The 11,939-nt window shown below is 39.2% G+C and overlaps 1 protein-coding gene across 1 annotated transcript; it reads left to right on the top strand.

The window, feature by feature from the left end:
* Positions 1 to 258: 258 nt before the first annotated feature.
* On the top strand, positions 259 to 7,911 carry zpld1b (zona pellucida-like domain containing 1b). Its single transcript, XM_044119440.1, has 10 exons — positions 259 to 720; positions 1,827 to 2,047; positions 2,152 to 2,333; positions 3,202 to 3,274; positions 5,680 to 5,777; positions 6,118 to 6,198; positions 6,448 to 6,619; positions 6,719 to 6,824; positions 7,585 to 7,614; positions 7,739 to 7,911. Exons 1-10 carry the CDS (start codon positions 582 to 584, stop codon positions 7,909 to 7,911), a joined length of 1,275 nt encoding a protein of 424 aa, XP_043975375.1. The 5' UTR covers positions 259 to 581.
* The last annotated feature ends 4,028 nt before the right edge of the window (positions 7,912 to 11,939 follow it).

Genomic DNA, 11,939 nt, shown 5'->3' with positions numbered 1-11,939 from the left:
CGATGGAGTTTCCCATGTTCCGCGCCGCACCGGCTTTTTGTCGTACTATCTTTCTCATCTCCGCGTGCACAAGAGAGATACAGCGTGAGGCTGACGTCGGGGGTTCAGTTTGGCTTCCTGGGTGCCCACCACAAACCGTGGCGTCCCCCCAGTTTGGAGGTTGCTCTCTCGTCACAAATCCGCAGGAAGACGACGGTTACGGCCAATTACCTTGGAAAAAGACTGGAGACAGGTAAACAGGTGAGGGGAAAAACACTCAAGGGGGGTGGGATGGAGGAGGGAAGTGGAATGAAATGAGCCGGAAAGAGGGGGTGACCTCAGTTTAAAAGGCGTTGGGTGTAGGGGTCAAAAAGAGGAGGCAGAGAAGAAGGATTAGTAGGGGACCTGAGGACAGAAGGCTGAACTCCTTGGTCCAGGTCAGAGTGTGCAGCAGATAAGTGGAAGGAAGCATTGTGTTTGTCACCTCTAATTTCGACATAGGTGCTGTTTTTTTTTTGCTGTTTTTTTTTTTTCTTTTTGACATATAACTGAGGAATGTGGTTGATCCAGTGTTGACTCCCCCACCCTCTGCCTCCCTGACGATGACCCCGGGCAAACCTCTGTCAGGCGCCAGAATGGCACAGACCTGCTTCCTCCTCCTGTTAATTGGGAACGCCATCTCGGTTTCCACGCAGTTTAACGGATACAACTGTGACGCCAACTACCACAGCAGGTTTCCTGGTGAGATAAACGACAAAACACTCACAACACTGTTTTTTTAAGGCCATATTTTGTCTATTATTCTGCACTGATGCGACTAAAATCTGCACAAGCCGAATTAAGCTGTGCCCTCCTCGGGTGTTCTTAGTGAAATGTTTAGTATTCCTTCCACTGTGTTTCCAGAGAAGACGTTAGCTTTCTGCAGGGCAAGATTTATTCTCACAGTTAAAAAAACAACAACAACAACAACAACAACAAAAAACACCGTTAGAGAACAATTAAATCTTTGCGGATGAATAAATTTGTAATATTTGCATTCGCATCATATTTGTGTTATATTTTAGCACAGCTACAAACACAATTAAAGCAAAAGTATGTATTTTAATAGCTGATGGGTTTTTTTTCCGCCAAAGTGTGTTTATTTTATTACTATAGTATAAGGAAGACTTAGAAATATCCCATCTTGATGGGGATTGTCACACTGTACATGTAAAACTGTAGAAATATTTTGTCTTGAAAAGAAAGTACAGTTGAATGATTTTTTATTTATTATAAAATATTTTATTTTTTTACAATTACATATTTAATTATTTTGCTATTTTTAAAATATTGTTCAAATCTTTTTCTATATCTTATCTGGGTGAGAGTTTTTATTTTTCAGCTCAGTCTGATTTAAATAACATTTTATTTAATGGCTTTATTTAACAAAATATATCAACTGTTTGTTTCACACACACACACACAAAAAAAATCCCAAATTGACTACATTTTATTTAGCTTTTTACCATAAACAAAAACCTTGATTTCTATTCACTCTTCCCTTACTTGAAGTGCTTCATGAATCCCGCCAAAACAAAGAAAAAAGATGAAAACGCCATATTTCTACAGTACAGACCAAAAGTTTGGACACAACCGTGTGTCTAATTAGTCACACGGTTGTGTCCAAACTTCTGGTCTGTACTGTACGTTTAAAAAATTAAGCAGCAAATAGGACAGATGCGATTTGCTTTCACTTACAGCACAACTTTAAAAACAAAACGTTGCTGCCGATTTAAAGTGACTCACTCTGGTACGAGCTTTACCCCCGTCTGTCTGTCTGTCTGTCTGTCTGTCCTCCGCCCCTCCAGCCGAGCGGGACATCAGCATTTACTGCGGCGTCCAAACCATCACCCTGAAGATCAATTTCTGTCCCGTGCTCTACTCGGGCTACACAGCCGCAGACCTGGCCCTGAACGGCCAGCACGGCGATGCTCAGTGCCGCGGCTTTGTCAACAACAACACGTTCCCCACCGCCGTCCTGTTCAGCATCAGCCTCAGCACTCTGGAGGCCTGCGGCAACAGCCTGGTGGTGAGGGACGACGGAGAAAAGGAAAAAAAAAAAAAAAAGCCTCCCTTTTATTGAATCAACAACCGATTTCATTGTTCTGTGAGATGTTCTCCCTGTTTGCGCAGGTCAGCACAGCTCACGGGGTCAACGCCTTCGGGAACATGTCGCTGGTGCAAATTGGGAATATCTCAGGATACATCGACACCCCCGACCCGCCGACTATAATCAGCTACCTGCCTGGTTTGCAGTACAAGTTCAGCTGCAGCTACCCGTTAGAGTACCTAGTCAATAACTCACAGCTGGCGTCGTAAGTTACCTTCCCTTAAAGGGGCAGTGTTTTATAACAGCAACTTTTTTCTCTGTTTTACATCATTATAATGTTATTCCCCACTCAAAAACACACCTGGAGTGTTGCATTGATTCTCTCATGCATGTTTGAGGAATTCTTGAATCTCTGATGGCAACCATTTGGGTTTGTAAGATGCCTAGGGCGCCTGCTCCTTCAAACTAGCTGCAGCAATTAGCAAACACCTGGCCACTTCATCAAAAGCATTCTTGGAGTGTTGCTTTCTTTACTGCACGTCTGAGCAATCATTGAATCTCCCGTGGCAACCATTCGAGTTTGTAAAACGAGCGCCGCCTTCCACGCTCAGCTCCTTTAAACTAGCTCAGCAATTAGCAAACACCTGGTGGAAGTGCACATCTGCTAATGAGTTCATTATTGAAACTATTTCTCAGTCCAGAACCCCAACAGATGTTTTTAAGTGCTTAATAGAGGAATGCTGATGTGTCAGAAAGAGCAGGAGCTCCTTAAAGAGACAGAGGCCCAATTTCAAGGTGTTAAATTGAAATCAGATTTCTTTTATATCATGTTTGATAAATGCCGTATTTTTATAACCACCGAATGTGACATAATTACTTGATTGTGCTATATAATAGCACTATGTAGCTGACAAACACACAATACTGCCTCTTTTTAATGTCTATAAGATCCCCTGGCCTGTTTTTTTTTTTTTTTACTGAATTTCTGAAGCTTTCATATCGGTGTATTTTTGTCTGTGGAGTTTTGAATCATCTGATTTTTAAAAAGGCTCGCATATTCATTCAGACCCAAGTACACAAATCCAACATCAGTGAAACACAGTCAATAATGAGTCTTGAATCTTTTTCCACAGCTCGTCTGCCGCCGTGTCAGTGAAGGACAGCAACGGCACGTTTGTTAGCACGCTCAGTATGATCCTGTACAATGTGAGTGCACAGCTTAATTAAATGACCCTCCAGAAAGCATTCATTCAGTGGAAGTTTATCCAAAATGCTCGAATGATGTTTTCGTTCCTCTGTAATCTTTCTAAGAAAAGTAGACATTCAGGCCTCTTTCTCATGAAATGGATGTTAAAAGACTGAATTCTTTTCAACAATTCTGGTGAAAAATCAAAACAAGGAGAGAAAGGAAGTCACAGTATTTAAAAGAAAAAAAAAAGGCAAAAAGAACTGAGTTTATTTTCACTTTGTCAATGTGAATACTCCACAAAAGGGCTGCTAGCATATTTATTAACTAGAAGCAAAGCTGAAAAATTAGCGTTGTGGATTCTCATCTTCTATGAGAAAATGCTACAGTTGTTCAAAATGAGCGTGTTTGTAGCCAGATAAACCATGAACGTTGCCTAATTTGTTTCTCTCTGTTAAAATATTAAAGCTGACTCTTGAATTGTAAATATAAGCCACTTTAGATAATGTTTTGTTGAAAGAAGCCCACAGCATCACAGATCCTCCACCATGCTCTATAGTGATCATCCTGTGTTTCGTGCCAGACTCACGTGGAAAGTTTGTTGCTGAAAAACTCAGTGTTGGTCTCATCACAAAAGCCCGCTGTGCCAGTTTAAATTACACATTTACATTTTAATTACACAAATACACATTTACATTTGTGATGGTAGGGCAGAAAATACTTCCTCATTGCTTGAGCTTGACTGAGTTTTCATAGTTATTTCTGCAACCAGATCACTTTTTACTGACTGTATGTATGGAATAGTCCAGGAAAATATCCAGGCCAACTTTATCCAGTTTATCGTATAAGACCAGATAGATGCACATCATAGCAAAACGATCCAGTTTTACTGACAGCTCTGAGTCAATGAGTATCTGCTTTCTTGAAGTTCATTTTCTGACACACACGCACACGCACACACACACACACACACACACACACAAAATCAACACTTCTACTGTTTCCTGTCTTTCCCATTTTGAAGAGAGGCTTAGAAAAATGGGGGTTTGAGGTGCATCATATTTATAGCCAAAAGAAATTGAAAGTGACAGATTCTAATTAAACGTTAACTAAACTTTGCTTAACCTTTGAAAATACATCATAGGCACAATTAGGGGTTCCAGTGATTATTGCATAAGTAATTTTATAGAAATATTTATTCATTAACATGATTTCTTTTTATCACTTTATAAACTCAAGTTGAAGGTCAAATTTTTCTAAAAATGTGAGAGTGAAATTATACTAGAGCAATAAAAGAAATGCAGAAATGTTTTTGGTTAAATCTTTACCAAGAGCACCAATAAATATGTAACTCCTATAAATGATTTTAAAGCATTTCCCATGTACCGTATATTGTGACATATTGTCACCTGTACTGTAAATTACAAACAAAACAAAAGAAGAAGAAATATAACATAGCGAAAAAACAACAACAAAACAAAACAACAACAAAAAAAACAAATCAAAGAGTCTTTTGATATAATTTCAGCTTTGAGTTTTCCATTTCCATCCTTTAGCAAAAGTCAGCGTTTGCAGAGAGGTTCTTAAGTTATGAACAATGTCACTGAATAAAGGTATCAGTCAGGAGAAGCCCTAAAAAAACCTTCCAATGCATTTTATAAGGTAAAAACTGACTCAGAATGGAGACATTTACAATTTCATCCAAAACGGCATGAATCAAAAGGAGAAATGGTCACATTTCTTCCTTCTGAAGACATGTAGCCACAGAGCATCATACTGCCACTACCATGTTTCACTGTGGTCATGAAGTTATTTAATTGACGTGCAGTGCTCTTTCTAAGCCAAACGTACCATTTGGTATTGTTCCCCAGAGTTCAACTGTGTCTTCATCTGATCATAGGATCTACCCCTACAAGGTTTCGGTACATTTTAACCAAGCATGCATGTTTTCTGGGAATGAAAACGCTTCTGTGTTGCAATAATCCCAGACATAAGTTTAAAAAATAATAATAAAAAAAAAGATTGTTGTGACAATGAGTACTATCTGATGCAATTTCAGTCGTGCTGTCCACCTGCTGACAGCCTAGTCTTAGTTTTTCATCCGTTTTGGGAAAATATAGTTGAATGTTTTCTCCAGTTATTAATGTCTATTTTCAACTTGGTATATGTGCTATGCTGCACAACAGTTTCTAATCTACTCTTACTTTATTTAATCTTACCGCTTTATTTTAATACTTTATTATCTCCATGTGAATCATGGCACGTTACATTAAAGGAAGACAAAAGTTAGGAAATTATTTGTCAAAAAATTTAACACGGTGTGTACAGTTTTGAGACACACTATACATCGAATCAGATTTCCAGTATTTGACAAAGCAGAACGTTAGTTTTATTCATTTGAGGTCACTTTTCCCTTCTCCTGCAGGACTCTACGTACAGTCAGCCCCTGTCAATCCCAATGACCGGCCTTGCTCTGAAAACCAGAGTGTTTGCTGCTGTAAAAGCTACCAACTTAGACAAACGGTACAGAACACTTCATTATTTTTCTCATTTCAGCTTCATAGGTCTTCACATTTTGAAGGAATACATCTCATTTATTTCGTCCTTTGTTAACATGGCGTCTTTACTCCAAGGCTTCACTGATGATATTTTTGATTCTTGACACATTCTTTCCCAGCATCATTTTTTCTCTCTCACTTTTTCCAGATGTAGTCATTTTTTCTGTGCTTAGGCTACTTTCATTAGGCCATTATGTTATTATTGGACGTGAAGGCGCCAGTCTGCGGCAAAGAAAGCCCAACCAGTGCTTTCCCATGTGCAGTTAGATCTCTATCCCATCTCACAGTGTTGTCCCCCCTTGCAGATGGAATATCTTGATGGACTACTGTTACACCACCCCCTCAGGGAATCCTAATGATGAACTCCGCTATGACCTTTTCTTCGGGTAATCTTGCTTTTTTCCCCCCCCCCATTCAAGATGATGACTTGATAAACCCACAAAAGAGAGTCATTATCTTTTCATGCTCTCTGCTGGGCTTATCCTCATGAATGCTTCCACCCTATGACAGCTTAGGCAGACACCCAGACATCCAGTCTGTCATTTTTTTTTTTTTAGTGCATGCATGTTTAAATATGCAGGTGTGCTTGTGCTTGTGCTTGTGCGTGTGCGTGTGCGTGCGGCGCATGTATGCAGATGCTCCAAAGACTCGCAGACGACCGTTTTCGAGAACGGAAAGAGTCAGATGGGGCGTTTCTCCTTCGAGGTCTTCCGATTCGTGAAGCACAGACACCAGAAGATGTCCACCGTGTTTCTGCACTGTGTCACCAAGCTTTGCAGGGCGGATGACTGCATCATGCTCATCCCGGTACGGGTGGCAAAAAATAAAACAAGCAAAATAAATCTGCGAGTGTGTGTGAGCAGATGATCTTGGCGAGGACTGAAATGCGACAATTGTGACTGACAGATTTGTGGGCGACGGCGCAGGAGGGATGGAGAACAGAACCTTGATTCCCGGCCAGTGGCGTCTGGGAATGCCGTTATCACGGCCGGTCCAATCATCACAAGGAGTGGTATGAACAATAAACTGATCCGTCTTGTTAGGTTTTTTTTACAAGTAGGCTGATCCTAAGAGTCCAAAGATAAAAAATAAGATATTTTGACCCAAACAAACAAAAGCACTTAAGGGGCACCTAATATGTAAAATTCATATTTTGCTGATTTTTCTACTTCTACTTGGGTTTCAGTTGCTTATAAAAAATGGACCAACCACTTGAAATAAAAAACAAATTTTTTTGACAATAGGTTTTTTTGGTGTTTGGAAAATGTGCCATTTCAAAGACCTCCCAATTCTTGAGTTACAAAGCGCCATTACTTAGCAGCTCCAGCCGATGGCAGCCCTGTTACCTAGCAACCCAAGCTGAACTCCAGCACATTTGGTCAGTTAGTTTTACCACTATATGCTATGTACAATGGCTGCTGGAAAAGACAAGTGTTTTGTTGTTGAAGTACCACCTGGAAACCCACTTGCTGGATTCGTGTTGGTTGTGCAGGAGGCTCCACTTCTGCTTTTCAAAGATGTAGAGTGGTACAGTTACTCATCTATTTTAAGCCATTTTCAAGAGCAAGTGTAAACATTGAGTTAAGCAGGCATGGCCAACAGAAGCCAACTTGGATTTAAAGTGACAGAGGCTCTATGATTTTGTGCAAAAGGGGTAATGAACCTGTTTAGTATAGCCCATAGTTCTAGTCTAACCTGTTCAAGGAAGCATAACAGGTCACCTTTAAAATTATGTAGAGATTTTAATGTTCACCTACATTTCCTTTTTGCAGATGAAACACCTGTCAACAACTCTCAACTTGGTAAGAATATTTTTTAAGCTCTGACAATCATTTGTAAATTTAAATAAATTATTTAAAAAATACTATTGACGCATCAACAAATTATTTGTTTCTTTTTTTTTTTCTTAAAATTTCCATCCACCAGCAATTGGCAACTCCTCCCAGCGATTAAACGCTTTGACCATTGCGCTGATCTCGGGTGTGGCCATACTGGGCGGAGTCAGTGTTGGCTTCCTGGTTCTGTCGCTCCGCCTCCTGCAAAAGTCCCGCCTCCCGACAGCTGCAGCCTCTGGTGTTTGGAATCCCAGCTTTAATTGAGTTTGACTGCATTTTTTTGTTAGTTTTTCTAGTCTCTTCAGAGCATTGCATACTTTGATACACTCATACCTACGTTTTATATACATATACCATGTTTTAGGTATTTATTGACTTCAATACCTCAATTTTTTTTTTCGGGGGGGTTTGTCAGTAGTTGACGACAACCTTAAATGTTAGGAAAATAGAAAGGAACAACATGGGTAGTTTTTGCAAATATTTTTTTATTTTAACTTTTCCGTCATTCAGTGGATAAGTTGTTGCATTTTAAAAAGATAATATGCCTTAAAATTACCAATGAATTTTATGCTGGATACTGTAAAAGCCAATGAGTGACTATAAAATGGATTCACACTTGATCATCTTCACATTTTGTCATGTTACATCTACAAACATCAATGTATTTTGTTGGTATTTAATTTTTCATAATATGCAACACTTGTCAGTTTTTTAACTACCTTCTAGAAGTAATTGCATTATATTTTGCACAATCCCAATAACATATATTCAGGTTTATGGTTATAACTTAACAAAATTTGAGAAGTTTGAGTGATATGAACACTTTTTTGCCATACAGCATAATACAGTCAATTCATAACTTTTTTTTTAATTATCAAGGTTAAAAGTGTATGTGTAAAACAAAGAAAGTGTACATTTTTTGTTGTGTTTCAAAAATAAAATTTTATTCAACCTTTTGTATATGCGGTGAGGCATGTCATAAATGAAACATTAAAGAGCTGCTTTTAGAGCAAGACTGAAAATCTTTATATCATGGGAATGAATTTATGAGCTACGTATTTGTTACAAATTAAAAATACCTGGTGCTTCTTCATTTTTGACAATGAAACCAGTAACCAGTTAAACATCTCAGTTCGAAGTCAGTCTCGCACTTATGCAGTCAGTATAATTTTCTCAGAACATTGAATCTTTAGCTGTCTAAGACGCTAAATTTAGTGATCTATGTAAAGGGCACGTATCATTTTTACAGTTCTCCTCAAGTGTTCAGAAGTCATGATAGGCAAGTTCAGTTTTATTTGACTGTCTGATGTCTAGAAACATCATATATAAACTGTTACCACAAGGATACAAAAAGATGCTGACCGGCGAATGATGCTACGTCTGGAACACAGAACTTGGACCTCAATGCGAATCACCGCTTCCACCCCGAGAATTACTAGCCATAAAGTCTCCAGCTTGAATTTGAGTCCATAAAAGTGAGGATTTATTGAATGATTTATGCGGCGAAGAACATGAGCTCAAAAGAAGCCGTTGCTTGAAGGCCCAACAAACCGGCAGCCTGCCCAGAGATTGAAAAGCAGGGAAAACCGTCACGTCTGAGGTTTGTTGATGAGTGCTCAAACGGCAGCAGGACATTGGGAGGCGCATGATGGAGTGTGCAACGACAGGTTCAATAACGGAAAACTTAAAGGAAAAATCAACATGGGAGCCAGAGCAAGAGTAGACTCCAGCAATACTGAAAACTCCTAAAAACTGAGGAGTGTGATTACTAAAGCCGCTTTTCGCTCAAAGTCTCCCTCCAGCCAGTTAAAGTCTGGCTCGGTTCTGGCCGTTGCAGTCTGCTCCTCACTATTGTCGATGCGAATATGGGCAATGGAAATACCTTTTTTGATTTACTTCTGTTTTATTTTTGGCTGTTTTCTGGCTCTCAAACATGATGATGGCCTTTCAAGATCGCGGTCGTTTCAACTCGCACGTTTCTCAGGGCGACTGACTACTCGCGAAGATTAGGAATTACACCCACTCTTATCTAACGACTGTTAGATAAGAGTGTGATTTATTAAAAGATGAAGCAGGTGTAATAATGGACGAATTAAATGCTGCAGCGGGAGAATCATTATTTCTTGCAGATAACTCTCCAGGGAAGGTTAGAGAGGAAAAATATTCCTTAGCTTTAAAGATAACCAAATCTGCTTAGGTCAAAATCTGAAATATCATGTCATGCCTTAAAGTTTACTCTTAAACGGTAATTCTTCTTATATTTGCACACAACTTTGTTCAAAGTTGTGTCACATTTTCACTGTTTTAGGGTTTCACAACAACCTCAGATCATTCTGCGACCTCAGAGCATGATGCTGCCAATACCATGACTTGTTGTGTTCCTTCAACGATGTACAGTGTTTTGTTTTCTGAGCCAAACATATTGCTAGAGATTTTGTTTTCATCGGACTACAACAACTTCTCCCAACGGGGTCCTTTCAGTTTATCCTGTCACCGTTTCCCTGGAGAGAAAATAATGAGGAAGTTGATTATTTTTTTACATTCTGAGCACACTATAATCTTGCCATCAGCGACAGCAATTTAAAGCACGAAACATTGCTAGCTTGATTAATTAAACATCCTTTTTATACAACAATTTGATTATGTGTGAGCAGCCCCGAGTGCCCTGAGAGTTTAATTCAGAACTTGTTACGCATTTTGATGACAGCTTATCCCAGTTTTGACAGGAAACGCTCAAGAAACAAAAGGATGACAAAAATTACACACCAGCTGTGAAGCATTAAAATAAGAAAGGTTATTAACAGTTTCACTGTTTTTGGTCAGTTTTAGCCCAGACTACATGATTGTAGCATCACAATCCTTCTGGTATATCGGTTTCTGACAGACTCTCACGACGACGCAACATCAAAAATCATAATTAAGGCCTACAGATTACAGTTTGGAATAAAAACAGATCAAACACTGTCAAAGAGTTCCTGTTTCTGTGTTAGATAAAGTCTCTGGTAATCCTCCAAAGATCTGCAGTCACAGGAAGATCAAAGTTTGTGTGTGAAAACATAAAAAATCTCAGCCTTTCATGTGTTAGCAGCTGATATAGGTAAGGAGTAAAACATGTTTACCAGTACACTGCAGCAAGTTAAAAACATAACAATAAAAAGTTGCCATAAAGGATTCTCAAACAGCAGAGGTTTAAAGCTGCATCCTGCAGGATAACCAGCCATCTGCAGTTATCAGGAGTGGACAACTCTGGTCCTGCAGGTCTAATGTCTTACATTTTAAAACATTTGCTTGTACACACTGTACTTGAAGGAAAAGTTCATTATCAGGTTCTGAAACACAGTGGTGAGATGCATCAACCATCTGAATCAGATGTGTTGGGACTGGGACACGTTTACAACATACCCGACACTAACCCTCTAGCATCGGTAGAAAAATAATTATTCATCATGGAAGACAGAATGCTGACAGAGGGGCATAAATATTTAAAATGCCAGTTCATGAAAACGGCTGTGACTCAGTGGTTCAGTTTGACTGACAGCAAAGGAGAAGCAGAGGTAAAACAAATCAAATGCTACAACTGTTTGAGGAGAATCTCGAGCCTAGCACTGCTTTAGCCATGCTACGGCTATCTCCACATCTGATAACGACAACAGAAAGCACAGGAGAAAATAACAATGGATTAAAGTAAATAAATAAAAAATTTGACGTGGAAAATTTCGTACATTTAAAAATATTCACGTACTTCTCATGTAAACGCGATATAACTCCTTCCGTTTTGCGTGTTGCTAAACAATATAATTTCTACATGTGTGACACACCAGGCAAAAAGTTCACATGAAGTGAAACCAAATATGCCGTGCTGCAAGTCTTCATAAATGCCACGCGACACCTTTTTACGCACTACTACACAGTTGTCGTAAGGGAAAATCGTGTTTCTTTCACAAAGGCATTCCCAGCGGTTGCTAAGCAACACCAGTTCTATGTTCAAAAGACGAGGTTACGGGCAAAAACAGAGTATAATCGTGCAGCGTTTCAGTGTGACGAAACATGTAGGAAAATCTTCCACGTGTGAAAGTTAGCACTCGAATCTGAAGAAATTCCCCATTTAAATGACAGAAGCACATCAAATGCCATTCCCGTTTAGAAATATATATTTCTGAAGACGCACGTAGGCTACTGACCGACTAGAGGAAATTTTAGGGCACGATAAGAATCCTAACATCTAATTTAAATCAATAAATTTGTGTTCATGTTTCCTACATGAAACTCAGTGTAATGATTTTCACTTAATC

This window comes from Gambusia affinis, linkage group LG06 (assembly GCF_019740435.1).
Source record: "Gambusia affinis linkage group LG06, SWU_Gaff_1.0, whole genome shotgun sequence".
NCBI classification, from domain to species: domain Eukaryota; kingdom Metazoa; phylum Chordata; class Actinopteri; order Cyprinodontiformes; family Poeciliidae; genus Gambusia; species Gambusia affinis.
This window is presented reverse-complemented; position numbering and strand designations above follow the sequence as displayed.

Excerpts from the sequence above, each read along its gene's own strand:
- zpld1b (XM_044119440.1), top strand. The coding sequence starts at position 582 with ATGACCCCGGGCAAACCTCTGTCAGGCGCCAGAATGGCACAGACCTGC. Across the intron at positions 721-1,826 it reads CTACCACAGCAGGTTTCCTG|CCGAGCGGGACATCAGCATT; the intron begins GTGAGATAAACG and ends CCGCCCCTCCAG. Across the intron at positions 6,620-6,718 it reads ACTGCATCATGCTCATCCCG|ATTTGTGGGCGACGGCGCAG; the intron begins GTACGGGTGGCA and ends TGTGACTGACAG.